The sequence below is a fragment of the Rhinopithecus bieti genome, unplaced genomic scaffold (assembly GCF_001698545.2).
Source record: "Rhinopithecus bieti isolate Rb0 unplaced genomic scaffold, ASM169854v2 scaffold_10223, whole genome shotgun sequence".
NCBI lineage: Eukaryota > Metazoa > Chordata > Mammalia > Primates > Cercopithecidae > Rhinopithecus > Rhinopithecus bieti.
This window is the reverse complement of record NW_016806659.1, coordinates 2,848,122-2,875,507: the sequence shown is the minus strand read 5'-3', so window position 1 is coordinate 2,875,507 and position 27,386 is coordinate 2,848,122. Positions and strand designations below refer to the sequence as shown.

Below are 27,386 nucleotides of genomic sequence, written 5' to 3'. Positions count from 1 at the left end.
TCAGACCTCACTTGGAGACAAGCCTTGGGCAGGGGCATGCAAGGTCAGGCTAGCCCCCTGGCTCCTCAGACAGGGCGCAGAGGCCTCTGCTTCCTGGAGCCAGTGGCCCGGTCTCTGTCTCATCAAGCCCTTTCAATGAGCTGGCTCAGGTAAGCTAAATTGCAAAGCCAGTGTTGCCAGCCTGCTTATCCCAGTCTTCATGGGACTCCTCTTGCTGGTGATAGTACCGCTGAGCATCACCTGGCCTGGCCTGGCCTGGCTCTGTCGCCTGGTCCCCTCACCACCTTTGTCTATCCGACCCCCAGCCTTCATCACAGTCGCACCTGGCAGCTATTTTCTGACCTGCCTCCTGGTTACAGCTCTCCAGCTTCTAGTCTGGGGTGCCAGGACACTGGGACACCAGGTCAGAGGAGTCCTGCCTTGCCTTACCCCACAAACTAAAAAGTCAGGGATGGTCTACAAATGCATCTAGCTTCCCCCACTACCTAAGATGATAAACCAGCCAGATGCAGATGAATCCATGTTACTGATTTCTGTTTCAACCCCGACCTCGTGTGGTAATCCACTGTGGCTCATGAGGAGAGCAGGTGGTCCAAGAGGCGTGACAAATGCCGGGCGTCAGCCTGGCTCTCAGGGACAGCTTTTAGCTGTACGGCCTTCTCTAGATGGCAGGGCACAGCAGCCACCCCATGCAGAGCATGCAGACCTGTTGGGACTTGCCAGGCCTGGGTGCAGGGTGATGGCTCCCCTCCAACTTGCCCCCTTCGAGAGGAACTGGCTTATCTTCTGTTTTCTGGAAGCAGTGGGGCTGGGATCTGAGATCTTCATACCTATTGTTCTGGAAATTTTCAAAGCCAAATATGTCCAGGAGGCCGATGGCCCTCCGCACATTTTTGGGGTCCTGAGCTGGTGGTGTGAAGATGGCGGCATTGATCTTCTTGACAATCCACAGGAAGAGGTGCCCATAGATGCCCTGGAGAGACACAGGGGTGGGAGAATCCTGGGCTTGGAGGCTCAGGAGGAGGTCAACTCCAAGTTCACCTGGAGAGGCCAAATGTCTTGGACCTACTGCAGATGTTATCCCTCCTTCAAAGGCAGGAAACCCGGGCCCAAGAGGCTGAGGAGTCCGTGGTCACCAGGCAGGTGACTGGCAGAGTGGGGACCTGCCCAGGGCCCTCTGCTTCATCCTGCCCTCCACCAGCACAGCAAGGAGCAGAGCCATGGTCAACAGATGGCCATGTGAGCCCTGCTGTCTCAGCTCTGTACCTTGACAAAGGCGTCCCTCCGGTCAGCAGCCTGGACGATGTTCAGGGGCCTGGTGACGAACTCCCCTCGGATGAGGATGGTGTGCTTGGTCAGACAGTCCCGGAGCTCCTGGTGCTGCACCTGGGGAGGCAGGTGGGGGCTGTGTCGCACCCGTGGAGCAGTCCCTGGCCCAGCACTCTGACCTGCTTCTGCCAAGTCTTGTTCCCTCTCATGATCAAGCGCCTATGCCCACCTGAGGGTGGGCGGTGCCCGAGGCCAGGGCCAGGGCCCTGGGAGCTGTTAGGGAAGGATTCTCCAGCTTGGTGGGCCAAGCCCTTAGTGGGTCTCCCGGGTGCTGAGAAAGGGGCTGGCTCCCCCAGACTGGCCTTGGAAAACCAGGGTGAGGGAGGGCTTTGAGGCCAGACCTCAGGCATGTCCCTGCTGAAATCAATCCTGCCTGAAGGCTGAGAGTCTAAAGGAGCACATCAGTGTGCTGGGCCAGCCCTCCACTGGAGCTGACAAAACTCAGAGTTTCTGAGTGCCCTCGAACCAAAAGAAGACTGTTAATAGCGAAATGTACCTAATGTGATTGCTTGCTTTATGTATTTATTTCTTGCTCCTGATTCTATTAATTTTCCACCAGAACTGTCAGTGGGGGTGACATGGGGCGCTGCCATGTCCCCATTGCAGAGGTAGCCCCTCACTCAGGGCCTGCTGCCCTTCCTTTAAGCTGAGGCTGCATTTGGCCTGGGAAACAACCAGGAAGGCTAAACGGATGGACCCCGGACTCACATTCCAGTCTCCCAGAATAGTGGAAGCCCGGGAGAAGCCCTGCGGGGTGAGGGCACAGGGCAGGGCTGGTCTGATGGGTACGTTGGGGTCTGAGTGGGGAGCCTAGGGACTGGACAGGGCGGAGGGCGAGGACGCTGAGACAGGGCCATCGACAACCAGGAGGGGATGTGGGGAAAGGGAGGGAACATTCGTTAAAGCCAAACTGGCCAATCCGCTGCTCTGTGTGGCACTGCCCCACTCTGCGCCCGCCCTCAGGCACCTGCAGCATACAGAAGGGAGGGGTTTTTGGGAGAGGGGTGGGGGCCTGGGTAGGGTTATGAAAATCAGGTGTCAGGGGTCTGTCTGCCCAGACCTCTGGGGCCACCCACCAAAATGGAAGCTGTGGACATAGCAGCCCTACCTCCAGTAACTTCATCACAGTAGGAAAGGCAGGCGTCTCCATCACCTCTGAGGCATCCAGGTTCTCGAAGACCGAAGCTAGAGAGAGAATCAGGAGTCCTGAGTGGGAAAGCAGCCTGGAGCGATGGAGCCAGGTCCCGACAGGCCCGGGCCCACGGTAGCCCCAGATCCACTCAGGAGAACAGCTGCCCCGGCGTGAGCCACAGCCTGTCCCAGGGTCCTCTCTTTTAGGGAGCCAACGGCCCCGTGACCATGGGTCATTCACACCTTAGCTGTTGGTGAACCTGGCAGACCACTTCCTCTTGAGGGGACCAGGGCCCTGTGTCGAAGGGAAGTTTGAAGAAAGGTGGGCCTATTTGGAGGGAGAAGTCTGACTTGGGAAACACAGCAGACACTGGCGCTGAAGAGATGAGCCATCAGGCCCCTCAATCCATGCTGCTGGGTGTAGAAACCCGAACATTTCATCACTCATTCAGTCACAGGAAGCAAAGCACTAATGGAGCTCCAGCTGTAAGCCAGGCCCTGCTCTACTGCAACCGTCCCCTGACTGGCCTCCCAGCTTCCGGTTCCTCCTCTTCAACCATTTCCAGCTTAGGACATGCCAGGCTGGTGGGGGATGGAAACTTTGGGTCTCTTTGTTTTTGCTTTTTTTCTTTTTTAAACTGAAAAAAATTGTGACATAAAATATACAGATAAAGAAGTGCATAAAACACAAAGCTGTGTTGTAAAGAATAAAGTCAGCACCATGGAACCACTGCTAAAGCCAAGTCTAGGCTCTGCCAGCACCCACAGCCCTCCGAGGTCCTCGCAGGCTGAGACTGTGTCCCTCTCCTCCGGAGGCAAGCACCTTCCCAACTTCAACCTTTCTAGCTTTTTATTTATCTTTTTATTCCCTACATAGAGTCCCTAAACAGCGTTTAATGTGCCTGCTTGTAAATGTTATGTTAGTGGGCCTGTTGTGGTGGTTCACGCCTGTAATCCCAGCACTCTGGGAGGCCAAGACAGGAGGATCACCTGAGGTCAGGAGTTCAAGACCAGCCTGACCAATATGGTGAAACCCCATCTCTACTAAAAATACAAAAATTAGCCAGGCTGTGGTGACGGGCCCCTGTAATCCCAGCTACTCAGGAGGCTGAGTTGAAAGAATCACTTGAACCCGGGAGGTGGAGGTTCCAGTGAGCTGAGGTCCCACCACTGCACTCCAGCCTGGACAACAAAGCAAGACCCTGTCTCAAAAACAAGCAAACAAACAAATGTTATGTTAGTGGATCTGTCTGCGTTCTCTTGTGCCTGCTTCACTTCCTCAGTGTCGTGTTTCTGATGCTGTCCCATGCCCCGGTGCCCACCGCTGGTTAGCACCCACCTTTCCCTGGCTGAAATGTACAGTCTGGCTGATAGATGACAGATCAGCCCAGCTGCAGCTCGCCTGGAGCCAGTGTTCTCACCTGGTGTGAGATGGTGGCCCAAGCTCTTGTTTTCTATACGGACACCCCATTGCTCCAGAACAGATTCTGGAAAAGTCTTTCCCTTCCCATTGCTTTGTGAATGGTCTCTCCTTAATTCTAGAACCAGCCCTAATCTCTTCAAATATTGCCTGTGCCCCTTTCTCTCTCCTTTCCTTTAGGACTCCGATGAAAGGTGTGCTCCCTCTGCCCACAGCGTCCTCCCAGTCTCCACCTTCTCTCTGACATTTCCCGCCTTTGTTCTCTCCATGCCATACTCACAGTTTCTCTTGACTTTCCCTCCAGCTCACACATTTCCTCTCCTAGACAGGCACAGAATCCCTTAAACCATCCGTTGGGTTCTTCATTTTGGTTATCGTATTTTTTTATTTTAGAACAGAATTTCTATGTGGTTCGTTTACAAATCTGTAATGTCTTCAAAGTTTCTCATTTGCTGTCTAAATTTTCAAGCTTGGCTGCTCCTTTTCTTGAGCAAAGTAAGCAGAACTTCTCTAGTCTGTGTCTAATAATTCCAACTTTGAAACCTTTGTGGATCGATTTCTACTGTTTATTATTTCTGCCGGTTCTTGTTCATAGGATCTCATTTCCTTGTTCCTATCTCTTCCTGGCTTCATGCTGGATGTTGTGTTTGAAAAACTACCTGCAGGAATCATTTGTAATCTAACCTGCTGGTGTTTTCTTCCAGCGAGGACTGTCAGTAACTTCCGTTAGGTGCTTGGGGGTGTTCACGGGTCAGGACACCTTAATCCCCAGACCGCCCCATGCTCACAACCTGGTTTGCAAGTTCATGCATGGATTTGTTTACTCTGGCTTACCTGAACCTTAAGGGGGAAGCCCTTTGGGGTCCCAGCTAACAGTGGGGGATGATTGGCCACAGTCTCCACCTGTGGAGAACCTTAAGCTTTGACATTTTCCCCTTCACCTCACGAGGCCTCCAAAATCACAGCTGAATTTTTTAGATGTATTTTTCCAGGCCTTGGTTGGACCACAGGACCCTTCCTGTGAGAACCCCTAGAGATGCCTTCCTGCTCCTGTCCCCTGCCCCCTCCCTTCCCAAGGGTGCAGTTGGGGCAGAACCGGCATTACCCATGAACCCCACGTTCCCCAGGTGGAGAATGGCAGCCAGCAGCTTGCTGAGGTCCCAGCTCTCGGAGTCGGAGAAATGGAGGATCTTCATGGCCGAGCGGATGTGGGCATAGTCCTTGGCGTCGTTGAGCCTCTCACAGGAAGTGCAGTTCCCCTGCGGGACAGGGAGCCTCAGCTAATGGGGCCACCCCCTGCCCCACCGCCTCCATCCTGGGGCCAGCAAGGCTGAGACACTGCACTTCACAGGCACTGGGTGGACCGGGCAGGGTCCACGCTCAGAAACCACATACAATTCTTTTCAGAGGGAGAATCATGACACAGTAGCCACAGCATGATCGGGCCTTGCAGCCAGCACCAGCATCTGGCCACTGCGTGACCTTGGCCAACTCACACTTCTTCCTCTATTTGTCGTTCGTCCCTACTCAAGCCTGCCTTGTCTCTCTGGGGGACACTGTGGGTTTGTGCCTTTAAGAAACGCTTTCCAAGGCTCGCCATGGGCCAGGCCCTGTGCTGGGCATCCAGGGGAGCAGGCAGGGAGCCAGTGACCGTGCCATGGCCATTTGCCTGTTATAGGTGCCCAGACCACAGGGGCTGGGGCCAGCCTTATCAAGAGGTGGAGAAAGGCTTCCTGGAGGAGGTGCAAAGCTGGCCCCACTGACTCTGAGGAAGAGGGCAGTTTAGGTAGAGTATGATGGGAGCAAGGCCACGAGGTGGGGAGGTAGGGACAGGGCTGCAGGGAGGCTGGGGTGGGTGTTGAGAAGGGAGAGGTCGGCAGAGGGGCAGATCCTGGAGGGACTTGGAAACCACGCCGAGGAGTTTGGACTTCTACCCTACAGGTCACAGGGGTCACTGCAGCAGTGCCATCCAAAGCATGGTGCAAACCTTCCTACAGGAAGAGTGCCTTGGCTGCAGGGTGGGTGACAGATTAGAGGTCAAGATTGGTAAGGGGGGCCCATGAAGTCCAGGCAAGGGCTGGTGAAGGCATTGGAGCAGTGGACCCAGGAGAAAGGGTTGCATGGGAGAGATCCCAGAGGCAGAATGCTCTGAGTCCACTCCGTGGTCAATAAACCAGGAGGTGCAGTTCCCCTGATAGCCAGGGCACCTCAGCTAATGAGCGATGGCTGTGGTGCTGCCCTGTCCTAGGTGGCAGGTGCAGCTGCGAGCACAAGAAGGGCTTTGCTTTCCTGGGGCTCGGGGCTTGCGTTTTAGGGGGCCTGCAAGGACAGACCATTGGAGTGAAATCAGGAACAGGAGGCATGTGGGCAACTCCCTGTGGCCCACTGGGCACCGGGAGCCTGTCATCCAGTGGGGACCAAAGGAAGATGAGGTCCAGCCTGGGGCATGGGGTACATGTGATGGGAAGCGGGAGACACGCAGACAAGGTGATTCCCAGCACAGAGGAGCTGGCGAGGAGAGGGAAAGAGAACCAGCCCTGCCTCAGGGGCCTGGCCAGCATTGGGCTTCTCTGCAGCTGTCACGGAGGGTGAAGCAGCACCAGCTCTTTTTCCTCCCTTCCATTGGCTACTGGGAGGCAGCAGGTGGGCAGCTCACCATGGTCAGGTAGTGGTACTCGGAGGGCGTGCCCAGGCTCAGCAGCTGCTTGTCTTCAACACTCATCCCCATGAGCATGCAGTAGAAGATATGGTAGTTTCGCTCCTCAGGGGCCTGGGAGGGAGAGAGGGCGTTCCAGACAGATCCGTGGGCCATTCCCCTGAGGCCTCAGGGCCTCAGACTGCCTCTGTCCAGCCCAGCCCTGGCCTCCGCTCCAAGTCTCTCAGCCAGGAGCAGCTCTGGCACTGACCCAGGTCCAGCCTGGCTTGGTTGCTGTCCCTATCCTGGGCCTCCGCAGCTGTCTCATCCCTGCCCTGAGAACTCCTCTCTGCCAGGCATTTCCCTGCATCTTGACTGCTCCTCGAAGCCCTGACACTGCTGTGTCCAAAGTCCCCAGGCCAGGAGTGATGGCACAGAGTCAGGGCTCTCTTATAGTCCCACAGTCTTCACAGGCACTTAGTGGCCCATGAGAGATCTGACAGCCACAGGGCTCCCTAGGCCTTCGGCATTTTTTTTGTTTTTTTCCGAGAGAAAGTCTTGCCCTGTTACCCAAGCTAGAGTGCAGTGGTGCAATCTCAGCCCACTGCAGCCTCGAAATCCTGGATTCAAGCCATCCTCCCACCTCAGCCTACCAAGTAGCTAAGATCACAGGCACACACCACCACGCCCAGCTAAGTTTTGTATTTTTTGTAGGGATGGGGTTTTGCCATGTTGCCTAGGGTGCCTTCCATATTTTTTGAAACACTATTTATAAATGCATTCTCATAAAAATCAAACAATCTGAAGCATATACAATAGTGTTAAAAGATGGGAGTTTCATTTGGGCTGTAATCCCAGCAGTTTTGGGAGGCCAAGGCGGGAGGATTACTTGAGCTCAGGAGTTTGAGAGCAGCCTGGGCAATATAGTGAGACCTCATCTCTACATAAAATAAGAAAATTAGCTGGACATGGTGGCGAACACCTCTAGTCTCAGCTGCTCAAAAGGCTGAGATGGGAGGATCACATGAGCCCAGGAGACAGAGGCAGGGGTGAGCTGAGATTGTACCCCTGCACTCCAACCTGGGTGACAGAGTGAGACCCTGTCTCAAAAAACAAAAAGATGAGAGCTCCTTTCCACCCTGCCTTCCCCTTCCTTAAATCCCCTCCTCCCCACCCCAGAACCTAGACATTTTTTAAAAAACATTTACTTATAACGTATCTATAAATAGTTGTCTTTTCTTTCTTTCTTTCTTTCTTTCTTTCTTTCTTTCTTTCTTTCTTTCTTTCTTTCTTTCTTTCTTTCTTTTTTTTTTCTTTCTTTCTCTTTCTTTCTTTTTTCTCTCTCTCTTTCTCTCTTTCTTTCTTTCTTTCTTTCCTTCTTTCTTTCTTTTTTACACAAAACATATTTATGGTTCTGCAACTTCCTTTTTTTTCACCTAAACATATCTCTTGGTGATCCTTCACATCAACGCAGACAGACCGCTTCCTCTGTAGTATAGATATGCCATAATTTTTAAATCTCTCTCTTTTCTTGGGCAGGGCTTGTTTCTCACCTGCTTTAGAAATTTCCTGCCCATTTTGGGGTACCATTTTGGGTGACAAGTTCTATGAATTCAGCAACCACTGTATCAAGAGGTAGGGGATTCTGGACAGGGCAGGGAGACTCTGCCATGTGCTGGCTCTGTGGCCCTGGACAAGGGACCTAACTTATCTGGACTCAGTTTTCTCATCTGTACAATAGGGATAAAGAGTCCTATCTCTCATGGTTGTAAAGGTCAAATGAGATAAAAGAGGAAAAGTATAGCACCAGGTTGGGGGGGTCACTAAATGTGACCTTCCTTCTCAGCTTGCCACAGTGCTGAGGCATGTGTCCCTCTCACACAGTCACAGCCCCTCTGTTGGTGGCCTTCTCCCCTCTGGACCCCCTCTTTGTATGTGTGCTCATTTGCACACATGTATGTGTTAGGGGTTATGCCGTCATACGAGAGCACCCCCCCCCCACACACACACAGGTGCATTAATTCTTCTGTTGTGGGTGCCACGTGTTGGGATCCCTGCCATCGGGACTGGCTCCATGATCACCCAGTGTAAAAGGAAGCCAGGGGCCCTCTTGCTCAAAAGCTAGTAACAATTTCAAGGAGGCAATAGCAGAGCCTGAAACCAAGCAAGGGGCCCCCTGAGCACAGGGCCTGGTGTAACAACACAGGACACGTGCCTCTGTACTTCCTGGCCACGTGGCATTTGGGATACTGTCACCTGTGTCTTTCCGCCATGGCCCCTAACACACCTGAAGATACAGCCCACCTAACTAGCCTAGTCTCAGAATTAATTCTAGTAGAGATGAGGAATGGTAGGCACCAAAGAAAGAATAAATTTATATGAATGGAAAATTCAAAATGGAGAAAATTCTTTTTTTTTTTTTTGAGACAGAGTCTCGCTCTGTTGCCCAGGTGGGAGTGCAGTGGTGCAATCTCAGCTCACTGCAACTTTTGCCTCCTAGGCTCAAGCAGTTCTCATGGCTCAGCCTCCCAAGTAGCTGGGATTACAGGTGTGTGCCACTGCCTAGCTAATTTTTTTTTTCGTATTTTTTTGTAGAGACAGGGTTTTGCCACGTTGGCCAGGCTGATCTCGAACTCCTGGCCTCAAGTAATCCACCTGCCTTGGCCTACCATAAGTGCTGGGATTAGAGGCATGTGCCACTGAGCCCCGCTCAAAATGGAAAAATTTCTATCATTTGCTGTCCTGAAATACTGGGGAAGAGCCCTCATTATCCAGTGAGGCCTGTGGGTTCTGGGAGGGCCCCTGGGGAAGAGGGGAGGAGAGGTGAGAGTGGTGAAAGGGGGCCCCTCTTGGAAACCTCCCCCATTCCCTCAGCTCCCGACCTGGGCAGGTGGAGGCCTCACCTGCCGGCAGACCCGGGACTTCTCCAGGAGAAACTGCTCGATGCGTGCGCCCTCGATCACCCCGCTGGGGTTAAAATAGATGTCAATGTACTTCCCAAAGCGGCTTGAGTTGTCGTTGCGGATTGTCTTGGCGTTTCCAAAGGCTGAAGGTAAGCAGGCGATGGCCATGATGACATCAGACAGCAGAAAATGTAATTTCAGTGGGATCATCTAAGAGGGCTTCTCAGAGGAGGTGGCCAAGCTCCAACTGAAGAATGTGCACGGCTGCACCAGACAGTGATGGCAGCCAAGTGCCCGCTAAGAGGAAGACAAAAACCTCGGGGAAAACCTCGGCGGTCAGAAAGCATGAAGTGCACTTGCAGACGCAGAATTTTTGTCGGAGTGTGGGATACAGGAGGAAAGCAGTGGAAGGTAGACAGAACTAGTTAGTAGGTAGGGCCAGGTGGCACAGAGCCTTAAATGCCAGTCTCAGAAGTTGGGCAATCATTCTGCAGTGATAAGGGAGGCAGTAAAGCTTCTGAGAGAGTGTGGGAGCAGATTCGCAGCTTAGAAAGATGGCTCAGGCTGCGGGGCTGAGGCTGATATGGAGAGGCCAAGCTGGCATGGGGAGTAGCAACAGTATGTCAAGGCCAGGACACACGGAGGCAGTCAGATCAGGACAAAGTGTTTTTTGTAAAGCTGTTTCTGCAAGCTCTTCTGATGTGATCCACAGTAAGGAAGATATTTTGCATTACATCCTAGTATATACACATGTCCACTTGCACACACAAAGTTAGAACAAAATACTCAGTCCTAGTTCTTATGAAGAGTGATGTGCTGGGGTGTTTCTATTCTATGATAATTTGATTTGTTCTAGAAGACTGATTTTATGGCCCATTAATGGTTAGGATGCAGTTTCAGAATACCAGCATCTAGCATAGTCCCATGAAACAGAGGAAGACGGTTCCTTGGGGAAGTAGGTTTAAGAAACACAGCACCCTGTCTCTCTTTCTCGAGGAATCTCAGTGCATGGCAGAGCCTCTGAGAAGTGCCACAGTTATGAAACCTATTTAGCTTATTGAGCCCAGTGTGGCCATTGTGGGGGTGACTGGTCGGGTGTCTCTTCAAGAAAGAATCTGATGCAGGCAGTTTTTTCTTTTTTTGTGCTAACTGACAGGCCGATCTTAAAGTGTACTATATATGGAAAGGTAAATGATCTAGAATAGCCAAGTTTGAAAAAGAAGAACAAAATTGGAGGGCACATGCTATCTGCTTGCACCAATTCCTATAAGGCTACAGAAATCAAGACACTGTAGCACTGGTGAAAGGATAGACAGAGAGAGGAATTGAAGGGAATAGAGAATCCAGGAACAGTCCCTTACACAGATGGTCAATTGATTTTAGACAGGGGTGCAAAGGTAAGTCAATAGAGAAAAAGTAGTCTTTTTGACAAATAAGACTGGAACAATAGAGTATCTACATGCAAAACAAAAAAAAAGAGAGAGAAAGAGAAAAAGAAAGGAAGGAAGGCAAAAAGAAGGTGAGAAAGAAAGAAGGAAGGAAAGACAGAAAAGTCTTTTTTTCTTTTATCTTTTGAGACAGTCTCACTCTGTCGCCCAGGCTGGAGTGCAGTGGTGCCATCTCGGCTCCCTGCAAACTTTGCCTCTGGGGTTCAAGCGATTCTCCTGCCGCAGCCCCCCAAGTAGCTGGGATTACAGGCGCACGCCACCATGCTCAGCTAATTTTTGTATTTTTAGTAGAGACGGGGTTTCCCCATGTTGGCCAGGCTGGTCTTGAACTCCTGAGCTCAAGCGATCTGACTGCCTCAGCCCCCCAAAGTTCTGGGATTACTGGCGTAAGCCATCACGCCCAGCCAAAAGTCTTTTTTTCTGTGCTGTGTACTTTGCACCACAGAAAAATATCAGATCACAAATGTAAATCATAAACTGGATCATCAACCTAAATATAAGATCTAAAACTACAAAACATATAGGAAAAACATGGGAGAAAATCTCTGGGTTAAGCAAAGATTTCTTAGATACAACACAAAAAAACATGACCCATAGGAGAAAAAAAAGGACAAATTGAACTTTAAAAATTTAAAACTTCTGCCCTGCAAAAGACACTGTCTAGAGAATGAAAAGACAGGCCACAAACTCGGACACAATACAAGATGTAACACCTGTCTTAGAAAGGACTTGTATCCAGAACACATAAAGAACTCTTAAAACTCACTAGTGGCCAGGCACGGTGGCTCACGCCTGTAATCCCAGCACTTTGGGAGGCCGAGGCAGGCAGATCACCTGAGGTCGGGAGTTCAAGACCAGCCTGACTAACATGGAGAAACCCCGTCTCTACTAAAAATACAAAATTAGCCGGGCGTGGTGTCTCATGCCTATAATTCCAGCTACTCGGGAGGCTGAGGCAGGAGAATTGCTTGAACCCAGTAGGCGGAGGTTGCAGTGAGCCGAGATCGTGCTATTGTGTTCCAGCCTGGGCAACAAGAGCGAAACTCTGTCTCAAAAAAACAGAAAACAAACAAGCAAAAATAACTCATTAGTAAGAAAATAGACCAATTAGGCCGGGCGCGGTGGCTCAAGCCTGTAATCCCAGCACTTTGGGAGGCCGAGGCGGGCGGATCACGAGGTCAGGAGATCGAGACCATCCTGGCTAACATGGTGAAACCCCGTCTCTACTAAAAAATACAAAAAACTAGCCGGGCGAGGTGGCGGGCGCCTGTAGTCCCAGCTAATCGGGAGGCTGAGGCAGGAGAATGGTGTGAACCCGGGAGGCGGAGCTTGCAGTGAGCTGAGATCCGGCCACTGCACTCCAGCCTGGGCGACAGAGCGAGACTCCGTCTCAAAAAAAAAAAAAAAAAAAAGAAAATAGACCAATTAAAGAATATGAAAGAATAGGCAAAAGATCTGAACCGACACTTCACCCGAGCAGATATACAGAGGGGAGGTAAGCATGCGGAAAGACGCTAACATCCTTTGTCGTCAGGGCCATGGGAGTTACAAGCGTGCTCCACACATATCAGAGGGCAGACCATGTCCTTCACCATGCCAGGTGCTGGTGGGGTCACAGGACAACCAGAATGTTCCTGCTCTGCTGGTGAGAGAGCAAAATGCTGCGACCACTTTGGAAAACATTTCGGAAGTTTCTGACAAAGTAAAATGGCCGACTTGCCTTTTGAGCCAACAGTTTCACTCCTGCATATTTATCCAAGGGAAAGACCTATGTGCACCCAAAAACCTGTATGTGAATGTTTATGCAGGTTTTCCTCCTAGTAGCTGAAAACGATAAACAACCCAGATGTCCTAAACCAGTGGAGAAGCTGTGGTACCTCCACGCAATGGAATTCTACTCAGTATTAAAAAGGAACGAATCACTGATGCAGGCAGCAACAAGGAAGAATCCCAAATAGCCAAGGTAAACCAGACACAAAAGGCTACAAACCCTGTGATTTTACTTCTATGACATTCTGGAAAAGACAAAACTGTGAAGGGGGCCAGGGGAAAGACAAATCGGTAGTTGCCAGGGAAGGGGTCGGGAAGACGGGGTGACTACGAATGGGCGTGAGGGAAGATCTGGGGGGTGATGGGAACATTCTACTTCACGATGATGATGGGAGCCATAGGCCTGTATGAGTTTGTGAAAACTCACGAAACTGTACATGAAAAAGGTGAATACTTACTAAGTGTAAAGCAAACTTCAATTCTAAAGAAACGAGAGAGACTGTGCTATCCAGCAGCTGACAGCCTTGGGGCCGAGGCCACCGGCTTCCGGGCAGCCCTGACAAGACTGAGGCCGGGGTCACCCGGGTGAAGGCAGGAGGCTTTTGAGGAGGAGTTTGCTCCAGAGCCCCCTGCTGGGTTGGCCAAGACTTAGATCTGCAACACAGCATGAGCCGCTCCCGACCCAAGCTGCTTCCTCTCCTTTTCCCTTTCCTAAGGGTCTGAGCAGCATCCATTTTTGAAAACTCATCCTGCCCACTCCTGCTTCCTCCCACCTTGTCTTCCACAGGTTTACCCCTCGATAAACCTGTTGCAGTCCTCACCCTAGCCCAGCACCTGCTTTCCAGTTCAGTTCCAGCAACTGAACACGCACATCTAGCATTTCCCAGATTGATTTGATCCCTTTTTAAAAAGAATACTCCTGGGCCGGGCGCGGTGGCTCAGGCCTGTAATCCCAGCACTTTGGGAGGCCGAGGCGGGCGGATCACGAGGTCAGGAGATCGAGACCATCCTGGCTAACCCGGTGAAACCCCGTCTCTACTAAAACATACAAAAAAACTAGCCGGGCGAGGTGGTGGGCGCCTGTAGTCCCAGCTACTCGGGAGGCTGAGACAGGAGAATGGCCTGAACCTGGGAGGCGGAGCTTGCAATGAGCCGAGATCTGGCCACCGCACTCCAGCCTCGGCGACAAAGCAAGACTCCGCCTCAAAGAAAAAAAAAAATACTCCTTACGATCCCGTGGAAAACACACCTGTTGAAAGTTTATTACGTACTCAGTCTTTCCCCTTTGTGCTGCCTGGCCCCCCTATCCCTACCATGCACCCAACCCTTGTGTTTTGTGTCCCAAGGGTCTGGAGGAGTTGCTGAAGGTTTGTGGCCTATCCTGTCCCTCCCCATGGTCCCACCTGGCAGGAAGGCTCTAGCGGGGCTGGGGGAAAAGGGCGGGTCCCAGAGTGATGCTTACCCTCCAGGATAGGATTGGCTTCCAGGACCTGCTGCTCAATCCACGAATGCTGGCCACTGACGGTGGCCATGAACTGCAGGATGAGCTTGGTGGTCTCCGTCTTGCCAGCCCCAGACTCGCCACTGCAAAAAGGGTGTGCAGGGACATGAGACCACACAACAACTATTTTTTCAACACCTCTCAACTCTCCTACAAACCTCAGTCCTGCTTTCTGAGCCAGTCTGACAAGGATGGCCTCTCCCCTGCACATATCCCACTGCACTGAAGCCCTGAAGTCCCCTGTGGGTCTCAGGCTGCCTGTGTTGTACACACTATTGTGTTTGTCTTTTCTTCTCTGCTCAGCTGCAAGCTCCTTGGCACACTCGGATCTAATTCATTCCAGGGTCAGCACCACAGTGCCCAGGACATACCGAAGGCTGAGTGAGATGACTCAATGTCTTCCTAATGAGCGCGTGGCCCACAGGCCAGCAGCAGGCTCAGAATGCAGAGGCCCAGGTCACACAGGCTCTGTTGATCAGAATCTGCATTTTCACAGGATCCCCAGAGGATTCCTACACTTTAGAGTTTGCATAACAGACTCCCACAGTCCCATTATCCAGCTTCAACTCCTGGCCAATTTTGTTTCCCCTCCTGTACTATTTTTTTTTTTTTTTTTTTGAGACAGAGTTTCACTCTGTCGCCCAGGCTGGAGTGCAGTGGCGTGATCTCAGCTCACCGCAAACTCCACCTCCCGGGTTCCTGTCATTCTCCTGCCTCAGCCTCCTGATTAGCTGGGACTACAGGCGCCCGCCACCTTGCCCGGCTAGCTTTTTTGTATTTTTTAGTAGAGATGGGATTTCATTGTGTTAGCCAGGATGGTCTCGATCTCCTGACCTCATGATCTGCCCGTCTCGGCCTCCCAAAGTGCTGGGATTACAGGCTTGAGCCACCGCGCCTGGCCCCCTCCTGTACTATTTTAAAGCAAATCCCAGATATTGCTTCATCTGAAAATATTACCTTTTTTTTTTTTTTTTTTTTTTTTGAGATGGAGTCTCACTCTGTCACCCAGGCTGGAGTACAGTGGCGTGATTTAGGCTCACTGCAACCTCCACCTCCTGGGCTCAAGTGATTCTCATGCCTTAGCTTCCCAAGTAGCTGGGATTACTGGTGCCTGCCATCATGCCCAGGTAATTTTTATATTTTTAGTAGAGATAAGGGTTTCACCATCTTTACCAGGCTGGTCTCAAACTCCTGACCTCAGCTGATCTGCCCTCTTTGGCCTCCCAAAGTGCTAGGATTACAGGCATAAGCCACCATGCTTGGCCTGAAAATATTGTCTTTTTTTTCTTTATTTGAGACAGAGTCTTGCTGTTGTTGGCCTGGGCTGGAGTGCAATGGCACCATCTCGGCTAACTGAAACTTCTGCCCCCTCCATTTCCAGCAATTCTCCTGCCTCAGCCTCCCAAGTAGCTGAGATTACAGGCGCTGGCCACCCCGCCCAGGTAATTTTTATATTTTTAGTAGAGATGGGGTTTCACCATGTTGGCCAGGCTGGTCTTGAACTCCTGACCTCAGGTGATCCACCTGCCTCAGCCTCCCAAAGTGCTGGGATTACAGGCGTGAACTACCGCACCCGGCCAAAATATTACCTTTTTAAAAAAGTTATGATCAAAATACCCACAATCACTATGCCAGCAAAGCAGAGTGAGATCAACAAACCTCCAGTGATAGCTGTGGACTCCCCTGAGTGCCTGTCAAGCGCCAGGCGTGTTTGTAAACAAGCTCATCAAACAACCTGCCATTGTAGAGATGCGGCTTAAGGGGACTTGCCCACAGCCCTGGGGGAGGAAAGGGCAGGAGGAGAATGCAATTTGACTCAAAGTGACAAGTGACGTTCTGCTCACTACAAGGAACCAAACGTCAGGGGGCTCTTTCCTCTCCTTGCTCACACTGGGCTAGCCCTGCCAGCCTCCAGGGGGCGCCACCCTGTCAGCTCCTGGCCAGCCAGCCTGCGGCCCAGCTCTGCTGAGAGGCTTCTTGCCCTGCCTCCGGGGGCAGGTTGGGAGTTCCAGCTCTCTCCCAGGGCACCTGTCTGCTGTCTTCTCCAGAGCCCTGGGTTTGAATTCCCCACTTCACCGCCGTGTGCCACTGGAACAGGATCTCAGCCCCTCTGACTGTAGGTCTCTCCAGTAGTAAGATGGGGCCATATCAGGGGAATAAGAGCATCTCCTTCAGTGGGTTGCTGAGGACATGAAATGTGATCACCTGTGCCTTAGGACTTCATTCTGGTCTCTGTTCAACATCCCTCCTCAGAGAGGCCATGCCTGGCCTGCCCCCTACCTAACGCAGAGGCTGACATCACCCTTTCCTCTCCCCTGCCGTGTTTTACTTCAAAGCTGTTAGGACCTGCATAAAAACGCACTTATTTGTTGCCTGTCTGTCTCCGCTTCTAGAATGTAAGCTCCCTGAAGAAGGGATTCTGGTCCCTTTTGTTAGCTGCTGCCTCCCCATGTTAGGACGGTGGGTGGCACACAGTTGGGGCATGACAAAACCTCAAATGATTGAGTGAAGGAAGGAATGAATGAATGACTCTACTGGAGCACCAAGCAAGGTGCTTGGGAGCCAAATTCCCACTCCACCTCCCATTCCCTTGAACACTCCTCCTCCCGACACCAGGAGGGTCTGTGGTCACTGGTAGAGAGGCCAGGCCAGACAGGGAGTCTCTGAAGCAGTCAGGACCTGGACTGGAGGGGACACTTTCCTTCTGGTCCCCTGGTGACCTGAGAGCTGCCCCCTGGAGCTGCTGCTCTTCTGTCCTCACCTGGGGCCTGCCCTGAGATTTTTTTGAGTGGGTCCTCAGCTGTTGAACTCCTGCATCTTCAAGTGCCTAACCTGGGTCCCGTATCTTTTTCTTTTTTTATTTTTACAGAGATAGGGTCTCACTACGTTGTCCAGGCTGGTCTCAAATTTCCAGCCTCAAGGAATCCTCCTGCTTTGACCTCCCAAGTCACTGGGATTATAGGCATGAGCTACCATGCCCGACACCTGGGGCCCATTTCTAAAGGAACCCAGCCCAACTTCCTTCCTTGACTCAGTAAACCGTTACTAGAGGCTGGGCAGTCCAGTCCCTGGTGACACGATGAAAGCCTAGGTTCTGAAGGAAGGAAGCTTTGGAGGAACTGCTCGGGGTGCAGGGTAGCTGGGGCCGTTGTGTGCTGTGGAGAAGGGTGTGTGCCATGGAGTAGGAAGAGCTCCTGCCTTGCCCAACTTTGCAGGCATGCTGGTGGGGAGCAGTTCAGGGAGATGCCTGGAGGCGGTGCCTGACCTCTCTGCTCACCTGATGATGCAGCACTGGTCCCTCTTGTTCCTCTTCATGTTGAAGTAGCAGTTGTTGGCGACAGCAAAGACATGCGGGGGCAGCTCCCCCATGTGGCGGCTGTAGTAGAGCTGTACCTGCTCCAGGGTGTAGAGCGGCAGCACCTGGAACGGGTTCACGGCCACCAGGATGGAACCTGTGTACGTCTGGGAAGGGAGCAGGTGGTCAGTGCCCTCTGCCCCTGGCAGAGATACTCGGCCTTGGCCCTGCCCTCAGGGAGTTATCAGGGCTGCTGACTTTGGTGGGGAAGTAGAGTCTGATTCTGGGCCAGGGAGATAAGACATTCGGCTGTGCAGGTCCCTCCTATGGGAAGACGAGATGTTCACCAGGAAGGTGAGCTCCCAGGGGACATATTTTCAGGAAGATCAAATGTTAGCTGTTTAGTACCTTGCCTGGTACTTAGAAGGGGCTCGATAAAAATGGACTAAGTATGAAATGGGTTTTCACATGCATCCCGCAGGGGCTTTCATATAGGCTGGTCAACAAGTGGCCCTCACGGACCCGAACCACAAATTTCTGTGTGCTCCTGGGACCTCCACCCTGGATCAGCTGCCCATCTGGAGCCCCCACTCGGCCCCACTGCCCCTCAGTGGGTGGGGCAGGCAGAGTCTGCACGATACGCCACACGACCATGGCATCCTCGTTTTCACTTTAGGAAAGGGGAGGACGTGCCCTCTGGCTTCAGGCTATGCCACCAGATGAGGAGTGCAGGCACAAGCCCTTTGGAAGCACAAGCTGCCTTCCTCTGAACAGCCCAGAAGAGCTGGTCAGAACCAAGCTAGCCACCCCTCCAACCAGAGAGGCCCAGGCAGGCAGTGGCTTCTGCAGGCCACACATACTTAGGCCGAGCTGGTGTTGGTTTGGAAATACCACCTCCCCTGGAAAAATCTGCATTGGAACCAGGATGAGAGCTTCAGGCTGGGGTGAACCTCCATCCAGGCCAGGTTTGCAGGGAGGGCCCACATCCACCCCCATGGCCCCCTCGTCTGGTGAATCAAGATCTTGGGATCCTGGCTGTCATGGGATTCACTCTTGGGAAGCCAGGAGCTCTCTGTCTGGTGACCCTGTCTCTACAACATGCTTGGGACGGAGAGGGCAGAGGACAATGGCCACCTGATGGCCATCTGCAGCCCTCACTAAGCACGAACTGTGCCAGGCACTGTGCTGTCACTCTATGCAGCGGCTTCCTTCCCTCCAGGGTGGGATTGCCCTGTTTGGGACTGGGCAGCAGAGATTGGGAAAAGTTAGGCACCTCGCCCACCTCCCCCAGTGAGGGCATGGGGGGGCAGTGCTCCCCGTGCATCATTTTCTTCTCCCTGTCCAGGAGGTCGGCACCTGTGAGGGGCTCCCCTGTGGACACAGGGCTGGGGAGACTCACGTAGATCTTGTGCTGCTGGTAGCGGATCAGGAGGTTGTGCACCATGGCCGCCTCGTTCAGGTCCCCCAAGCGGATCATGTCGTCCACGCCCTGGACTGAATTGGGGTGCATGGGGCTGAGGACACCAAAGTCCTCTGCTCGGATCCAGTGTTCCTGGAACAACGGGTACAGACTCCCCTGAGGGGTGGCCTCCATCCCCGTGGCCAGCCTGCCACACCCTCCCCTCCAAGTTCTCAGCAGCAAAGTGGCCTTCGGGGTCACAGATCAGCTGACCTGGGGCGGTGGCCAGCCTCCGGCCAGGGTCAGTCTATGACAAGGGTCAAGGGACTCCTGTGGCAGAATCAGGTCCATCTATGACTGGATCAGCATGGGTCTAGGGCCCAGGGTTAAGGCATAGCTGGGACTAGGGCTGAATTTCAGACCAGGGACAAAGGAGCTTATAGCCAGAAGTTAGATTTAGGGTCAGGTTGCAGCTGGGAGCCTTGCAGGTTGTTGGAATAAGAGTATGCAAGTAAAAGTTTTTTTTCTAAAAATAAACTACAGTGTTACACAAACAGAAGATATTGTTATTATTTTATTGACTTCCATCATCTGGATCTCACAGGCCACAGCCTAGAAACTTTTCTTTGGAGGCTAAGCCTGCAGCACCCAGCTGAGCGGAGAGGACAATCTGAGGAGCTAAGTGACCGGCTGGACACTCCATGGTAAGCCCTTCCCCGCTCACCACCCAGCTGGTCCTGACCCCTCTGGTGGACGAGCTGGTCACCCCTGGGCCACTCCAGGTTGCTGGCCTCTCACTTGTGCGTTTTGCCCGGTCCTGCCCCTCCACACACCTTCCTCACCCACCTTTCCCCCGTGCCAGGTTTCATTTTGCAAACCGGCTTTCTGCCCCTCTGGTCCTTCCAGAGCCCCTTTCCCACTTCTCCACTTCCTGCCCCCCTAATTCTCTTCATTTCCCCAGACTGCAACTCTTGAAACGTTCCCCAGGACACACAGGCCGTGTTCACCATGGCAGGACTCCACCGTGATCTGTCCTGCCACCCAGGTCCCCACTTGGCCTTGGAGCCCCTGGTGTCAGGGAGAGGCTCCACAGGGTGGGGAGGGCTCTGGGGCCCTGGATGTGGGGGCAGGCCGGGGCCCAGAGGAAAGCCCCAGAACACTGACCTTGCCCTCGTCATCTTCAACCAAGACCTTGCCTGGCTTGGTCTCTTTGATGATGCCTCCAATGGCCACGCCAGTCTTGTGGGTGGAGGGAGGCTCCAGCCACACATGGTCACCCTGGAGGGCAGACAGAAGACAGTGGTGTGATCCCCGCTTTCTCTGCCCCTCCCTGCTGGATCTTTGTCTTGTCTGGGACAGTAAGCTGACAGGAGCTCTGGTCTCACCACAGAACCTCTCATAATGAAAAAGAAACTTGGCAACTATTTAGGAAGGTGGCGTGGCTGAGTGTTTAAAAGAGAAAGTGCTTCTCAAGCTTGATGGTAGCAAGAGTTTCATCCTCTCAGAAATCACCCGCAAGCAATAGGAGGATGAGAAACAGAAACAAACAGTAGAAGATACAGGAGGAAGTTGAAAAGGTGACCCCGGCTGTAGATTCCAGAAAGAGAGGGCAAAGTTCAATTCTCCAAGGCAGCAGCCCATCCTGGCATGCAAAAGCAGCATGTCTTGCTGCAGCAGCAGGAGCAAGGGCACAAGGTGGCAGTTGGAGCTTGCCTGGCCTGTCTCGGTTCTAAGAAACAGACCATATTTGCAGGTCTGCCATACTTGCAGGAAGCAGTCTCTCTGTGGGGTGGGAAGAGAGAAGCCTTGCCCCGTGAAAAGCTCTGCGGTACCCAGATCTATTGGGTGGGAGAAGCAACGACTAAAAACTCACATGTGAGATTTCTGCTAGCCTGCACTGTGGCACTGACCCCGCACGAACCTCCTTCTAATCCAAGAAAGCTCACCCCATCTGAAGAGAAGTAATCCAAAAGGACACAGGTCTGTGTTTGGAGGTACTGAAACCCAAGAGGAGGAAAGGAGCAAATAACCCTTAGCAAAAGAGAAATAACTGCCACAGAGCAGTGGGAAGTTGTGACCGAGTATTTCACCATAATTTACAAAAACTGACCAAAGATTAGGTCAGAGGCAGAAAAGCCCAGGAATTAGATGGGGGAAAACTGAGAAAAAGGATGAGACATGAGTTGGCAGAGCTGAATGAAAAAATGGAGGAAATGAAAGAAATGCGCACCAGAATGAAAACAAAATTGGAAACCTTGGGAGAACATGCCCTGATTAGAAAAACATGGGAAGAATCATAAAAGACAGGAAGGAGAAAAGTCAGTAAAATGATATAGAATTTTTTTAAAAATTAGAATTAGGGGCTGGGTGTCGTGGTTCACACCTGTAATCCCAGCACTTTGGGAGGCCAAGACAGGCCAGGAGTTTGAGAACAGCCTGGCCAACATGGAGAAACCCTGCCTCTACTAAAAAAATACAAAAATTGGCTGGGTGCGGTGGCTCACGCCTGTAATCCCAGCACTTTGGGAGGCCGAGGTGGGTGGATCACAAGGTCAGGAGTTCAAGACCAGCCTGGCCAACATAGTGAAACCCCGTCTCTACTAAAATACAAAATTAGCCAGGTGTGGTGGCACATGCCTGTAGTCCCAGCTACTCAGGAGGCTGAGGCAGGAGCATTGCTTGAACCTGGGAGGCAGAGCTTGCAATGAGCCAGGATCGCACCCCTGCACTCCAGCATGGGTGACAGTGCAAGACTCCCTCTCAAAAAAAAAAAAGCTAGGCGTGGTGGTGGGCCCTTGTAATCCCAGCTAATCAGGAGGCTGACGCACGATATTGCTTGAATCTGGGAGGTGGAGGTTGCAGTGAGCTGTGATCGCATCACTGCACTCCAGCCTTGCTGACAGAGTGAGACTCTGTCAAAAAAGAATCCATAAATAAAAAATAAAATAAAATAAAATCAGAATTAGGAAGAAGATCGCTATAGAAGATGGGCAAAAATATAAATAAACCTCATTATATGGACTGAATTGTGTCCCTCCAGAATTCATATAGTGAAGCCCCAACTCCTGACATGATCACATTTGCAGATAAGGCCTTCGAGGAGGTAATTCAGGTTAAATAAGGTCCTAAGGGTGTGGTCCTAATCCAACAGGACTGGTGTCTATAAAAAAGGAAGAGGCACCAGAGTGAGATGCACGCACGCTCTCTCTCCCTGTCTCTCTCTCTCTCTCTCTGTTTTTCTCTCTCCCTTTCCTCACCCCACAGCACAGAAGAAAGGACATGTGAAGGGATAAAATGAGAAGACAGCCATTTACAACCCTAAGGCACTTGACCTTGGACTTCCAGCTTCCAGGACCGTGAGAACATAAATGTCTGTGGTTTAGGCCACCCAGGCTGTGACACCTTGTTACGGCAGTCCAAGCCCCAATGAAGTCAGGCAGACCTGGCTGGGTTCTAATCCCTACTCTGTATTCCAGGAGTTATACGGCCTTGGGAAAGTCACTTCACAGCTCTGAACCTTAACTTCCTTATCTGTTGAAAGAGGCCTGCTTCACAGGGCTGCGGTGAAGATGGAGTGCCCTATGGCAGGGAGCCCGAATAGTGTCCAGCACGGAGGGCACCACAGAGGACTCAACAACCGCATGGGCCTTCTGAAAGACTTATTCATTAAAGAGATGATCACTCTGCACTTTGGGAGGCCGAGGTGAGAGGGCAGATCACCTGAGGTCAGGAGTTCGAGACAAGCCTGGCCAACGTGGTGAAACCCTGTCTCTACTAAAAATACAAAATTAACCGGGCATGGTGGTGGGTGCCTGTAGTCCCAGCTACTCAGGAGGCTGAGGCAGGAGGATTGCTTGAACCTGGGAGGCCGAGGTTGCAGTGAGCCGAGAGATGACTCTCCTCTCAAAGACTTACAATCTCTGAAGACAGAGCGGGACTGCAATTGTCATTGTGAGTAATAGGGCCCTAAGAGGTGTTTTTCTAAACTCTGTTTGCAGTTAGTGGCATCCCCAGGGGGAGTTTGGCGTCGATGCATCCCACGGCATATTCCTTTGTGAAATGCTTGGCTTTGTCTTAAAACCACACCATGCTCCAAGGTGGAGCCATGCTCTCAGGTTTGCAACTTAGTCACCAGAAGCCTCACAACCTGGCGTTTGAGACCATGCGTGTCCTCTCTACAGCCTAAAACAGCCTAAGCTCTATTCTGTAATTGAAAACAAGAAGCCAATCTTGGCTGTCCATTCTGTGAGTCCGATGCTGCCAGGCTTAGTGGCAGCACCAGGGGCTCCTGCGTAGTGAAGGTCCTCCTCTCAGCAGTGTGCTCCAGCGGCCAGGAACGATGTCCTATGTGGCTTTGCACTCAGGAGGAGAATATTTGGGGCATTTTCTTATCAAAGAGCACTTTGCAACACTATCCTGCTCTCCTGGACTCTGCGGGGCCATGGGGCAAGGGTGGAAATGTGGAGGGCGGGGAAGGATGCACAAGCTGGTTTGGGGCCTCTGCTCTCTGGGTTCCCCAGCCTCTGAACTCTCCACCCTTTACGCGCCGTGGCAGGGCAGGGCAATTCCCCAGGGTCTATGTTGATTCAACAGTAAATGCAAAACTCCTCTGTTTTCTTCCTATGGAGGAGCCATCCCTTGGCCACCGGAACACAGGAATATTTGTTGAGTGAAGGAAGCACGATGCAGAGTCCAAAGTGGTGACTCAGACCTGGGTTTCAGTCCTACCCATGCCCACAGTTCCCCAGTTCCCTGTTTTCTCTGGGGGAGCTCCCTGCAACTGCCACAATGAGACAACTGGGAAATCCCTTTGTTGGCTGGGCAAGGTGGCTCACACCCAGCACTTTGGGAGGCCACGGCTAGTGGATTGCTTTGAGCTCAGGAGTTCAAGACCAGCCTGGGCAACATGGTAAAACCCCGTCCCTACAAAAAATACAAAATTAGCTGGGTGTGGTGGCATGCACCTGTGGTCCCAGCTACTCGGTAGGCTGAGGTTGGAGGATCACTTGAACCTGGGAGGCAGAGGTTGCCGTGAGCTGAAATCACGCCACTGCACTCCAGCCTGGGTGACAGAGTGAGAATCTGTCTGGAAAAAAAAAGAAAAGTAAAGAAAAGAAATCCCTTTTGTCAAGACAAAGGGACACGTTAAGCCCTGCATGAAAGTGAGGGATAACTATACATAACTACATGTATTGCCCAGGCCAGTGGTTGACCAAACTTGTTTTCTTTAGATGCTAGAATCTGTCATGTTTCCTAAACTCACCTGTCTCTGGTATTTTCCTATAGGGTCTCATTGCCTTTCCTCTCTTTCCTTGGGAGCGATTCAACTTGGCCTTGAGTAACTTACACCAATAACCCCTGGAACAAATCATACAATTCTTACCAGCCTGAACCCTGACATCCTGAGTCAGCAGTTCCACACACCTGTATGGAGAGAGAAAGCAGAATGTCAGCTCCATGCATACCCCCGATTGGAGCCCCTGGAGCACAGGAGCTGGGCTTGTTCACCAACACTACCCTAAGGTCCCGGCATGGGACCCGGCTCAGAAAAAATGCTGAATAAATGGATGAATGAGTCACAGTCCTAGCCCAAGTACAAGAGCTTCATTCTACATCACCTTAATTGCAGACATATTTCATACTCAGTCCTGGGCTTGATACAGGGAGTGGGTGGTTCCCTGCCATCCAGAAGCCCCAATTTTATCTGGTCAGATATCCATGAAAACCAGTTATCATCACACATCCTGGGAAGTGCTCAGGTAAGCAGCCACTGGAGCTACAGACACAACTTTAAACCTCACAGCACTGCAGAATGTGCGTGTTCCCTCACTTTAGACATGGGACTCAATGCAGGAAATGCCACGCAGTTAATTAGTATCACAGCTGGGAATCAAACCCAGATCTGCCTCCTTTCAAACCTGTCCCCAGCACCTGGTGGTTCTAGAAGGAGCAGGCAGCCAGGCCCAAGTAGGCAGCCAGGTCCAGCAGGAGGAGGAGCAAGGACGAGCCTACTTGTCCCATCGAAAGCAGGAAACCCTGAGTTACCCTGACTGAGTGCTGGCATCTTCCCCTTCCCTGTGCTGAGCAGTGCAAGGTGGGTACCAGGTCTACTGCTAAGTTCTTTAGCGGTGATTTGTGGGATTTTGGTGCACCCATCACCAGATAAATATGCACTGAACCCAATTTGTAGTCTTTCATTCCTCACCCCCTTCCTTCCCTTTCCCCCCGAGTCCCCAAAGCCCATTGTATCATTCTTATGCCTTTGCATCCTCATAGCTTAGCTCCCACTTATAAGTGAGAACATACGATGTTTGGTTTTCCATTCCTGAGTTACTTCACTTAGAATAATGGTCTCCAATCCCATCCACGTTGCTGTGAATGCCATTAATTCATTCCTTTTATGGCTGAGTAGTATTCCATCATACATATGTATGCCATATATATGATATATGTCTATATCTCTCTATATATATGATATACATCTATATATATATGATATACCGATATCATAGTTTCTTTATCCACTTGTTCATTGATAGACATTTGGGCTGGTTCCACATTTTTGTAATTGTGAATAGTGCTGCTATAAACATGTGTGTGCAAGTATCTTTTTTGAATAATGAGTTCTTTTCCTCTGGGTAGATATCCAGTAGTGGGATTGATGGATCAAATGGTAGTTCTATGTTTAGTTCTTTAAGGAATCTCCACACTGTTTTCCTCAGTGGCTGTACTAGTTTACATTCCCACCAGCAGTGTAGAAGCATTCCCTTTTCACCACATCCATGCCAACATCTATCATTTTTTGATTTTTTAATTATGGCCACTCTTGCAGGAGTAAAGTGGTGTTGCATTGCAGTTTTGATTTGTATTTCCCTGATCATCGGTGATGTTGAACATTTTTCCTTGTTGGTTAGACATTCGTATATCTTCTTTTGAGAATTGTCTATTCATAACCTTAGCCCACTTTTTGATGGGAATGTTTGTTTGTTTGTTTTCTTGGTAATTTGTTTGAGTTCCTTGTGGATTCTGGATATTAGTCCTTTGTCAGATGCATAGTTTGTGAAGATTTTCTCCCACTCTGTGGGTTGTCTGTTTGCTCTGCTGACTGTTTATTTTGCTGTGCAAAAGTTCTTTAGTTTAAGTCCCACCTATTTATCTTCGTATTTGTTGCATTTGTTTTTGGGTTCTTGGTCATGAAATCTTTGCATAAGCCAATGTCTAGAAGGGTTTTTCTGATGTTATATTCTAGAATTTTTATAGTTTCAGGTCTTAGATTTAAGTCCTTGATCCATCTTGAGCTGATTTTTATATAAGGTGAGAGATGAGGATTCAGTTTCATTCTCCTACCTGTGGCTTTTCAATTATCCCAGCACCATTTGTTGAATAGGGTGTCATTTCCCACTTTATGTTTTTGTTTGCTTTGTTGAAGATCAGTTGGCTGTAAACAGTTGGGTTTATTTTGGGTTCTCCATCTGTTCCATTGGTCTACATGACTATTTTTATACCAGTCTCACAAAAGGGGGAGAGAACTACATCAGGGGAACACCCTGTGGGACAAAAGGATCTGAATAGCAACCTTGAGTCCCAGAACTTCCCTCTGACATAACCTACCCAAATGAGAAGGAACCAGAAAAACAATTCTGGTAATATGACAAAATAAGGATTTTTAACACCCCCAAAAAATCACACCAGCTCACCAGCAATGGGTCCAAACCGAGAAGAAATCCCTGACTTACTTGAAAAGGAATTCAGAAGGTCAATTATTAAGCTAATCAAGGAGGCACCAGAGAAAGGTGAAGTCCAATTTAAGGAAATCAAGAAAACGATACAAGAAATGAGGGGAGAAATCTTCAGTGAAACAGATAGCATAGACAAAAAACAATTGCAACTTCAGGAAACAAGGCACACACTTAGAGAAATGCAAAATGTTCTGGAAAGTCTTAGCAATAAAATCAAACAAGCAGAAGAAAGAACCGCGGAGTTTGAAGACAAGCTCTGAATTAACCCAATTCAGAATTAGCCCAATTCAACAAAGACAAAGAAAAAAGAATTTTAAGAAATGAACAAAGCCTCCAAGAAGCTTGGGATTATGTAAAACAACCAAATCTAAGAATAATTTGTATTCCTGAGGAAAATGAGAAATCTAAAAGTTTCGAAAACATTTTTTGGGGAAGAATCAAGGAAAACCTCCCTGGCCTTGCTAGAGACCTAAACATCCAAATACAAGAAAGAACACCTGGGAAATTCATCACATAAAGATCATCGTCTAGGCACATTGTCATCTGGTTATCTAAAGTCAAGACAAAGGAAAGTATCTTAGGAGCTGTGAGGCAACCTGGCCGGGAGGGTCCCACGCCCACAGAGCCTTCCTCATTGTTAACACAGCAGTCTGCAGCTATCTAACTGCAAGGCAGCAGCGAGGCTGGGGGAGGGGCGCCCGCCATTGCTGAGGCTTAAGTAGGTAAACAAAGCCGCTGGGAAGCTCGAACTGGGTGGAGCTCACAGCAGCTCAAGGAAGCCTGCCTGTCTCTGTAGACTCCACCTCTGGGGACAGC

The 27,386-nt window shown here is 50.8% G+C and overlaps 1 protein-coding gene across 1 annotated transcript in view; it reads right to left on the bottom strand.

Moving 5' to 3' along the window:
• MYO7B (myosin VIIB) overlaps positions 1–27,386 on the bottom strand; it is a 113,835-nt gene that overhangs the window by 61,453 nt on the left and 24,996 nt on the right. Inside the window, 11 exon segments of the mRNA XM_017877371.1 lie at positions 831–973; positions 1,267–1,386; positions 2,438–2,514; positions 4,986–5,139; positions 6,537–6,650; positions 9,419–9,561; positions 14,099–14,220; positions 17,415–17,599; positions 18,832–18,984; positions 19,996–20,109; positions 24,215–24,255. Coding sequence (XP_017732860.1) covers positions 831–973; positions 1,267–1,386; positions 2,438–2,514; positions 4,986–5,139; positions 6,537–6,650; positions 9,419–9,561; positions 14,099–14,220; positions 17,415–17,599; positions 18,832–18,984; positions 19,996–20,109; positions 24,215–24,232 — 1,343 coding nt within the window. The 5' untranslated portion in view covers positions 24,233–24,255.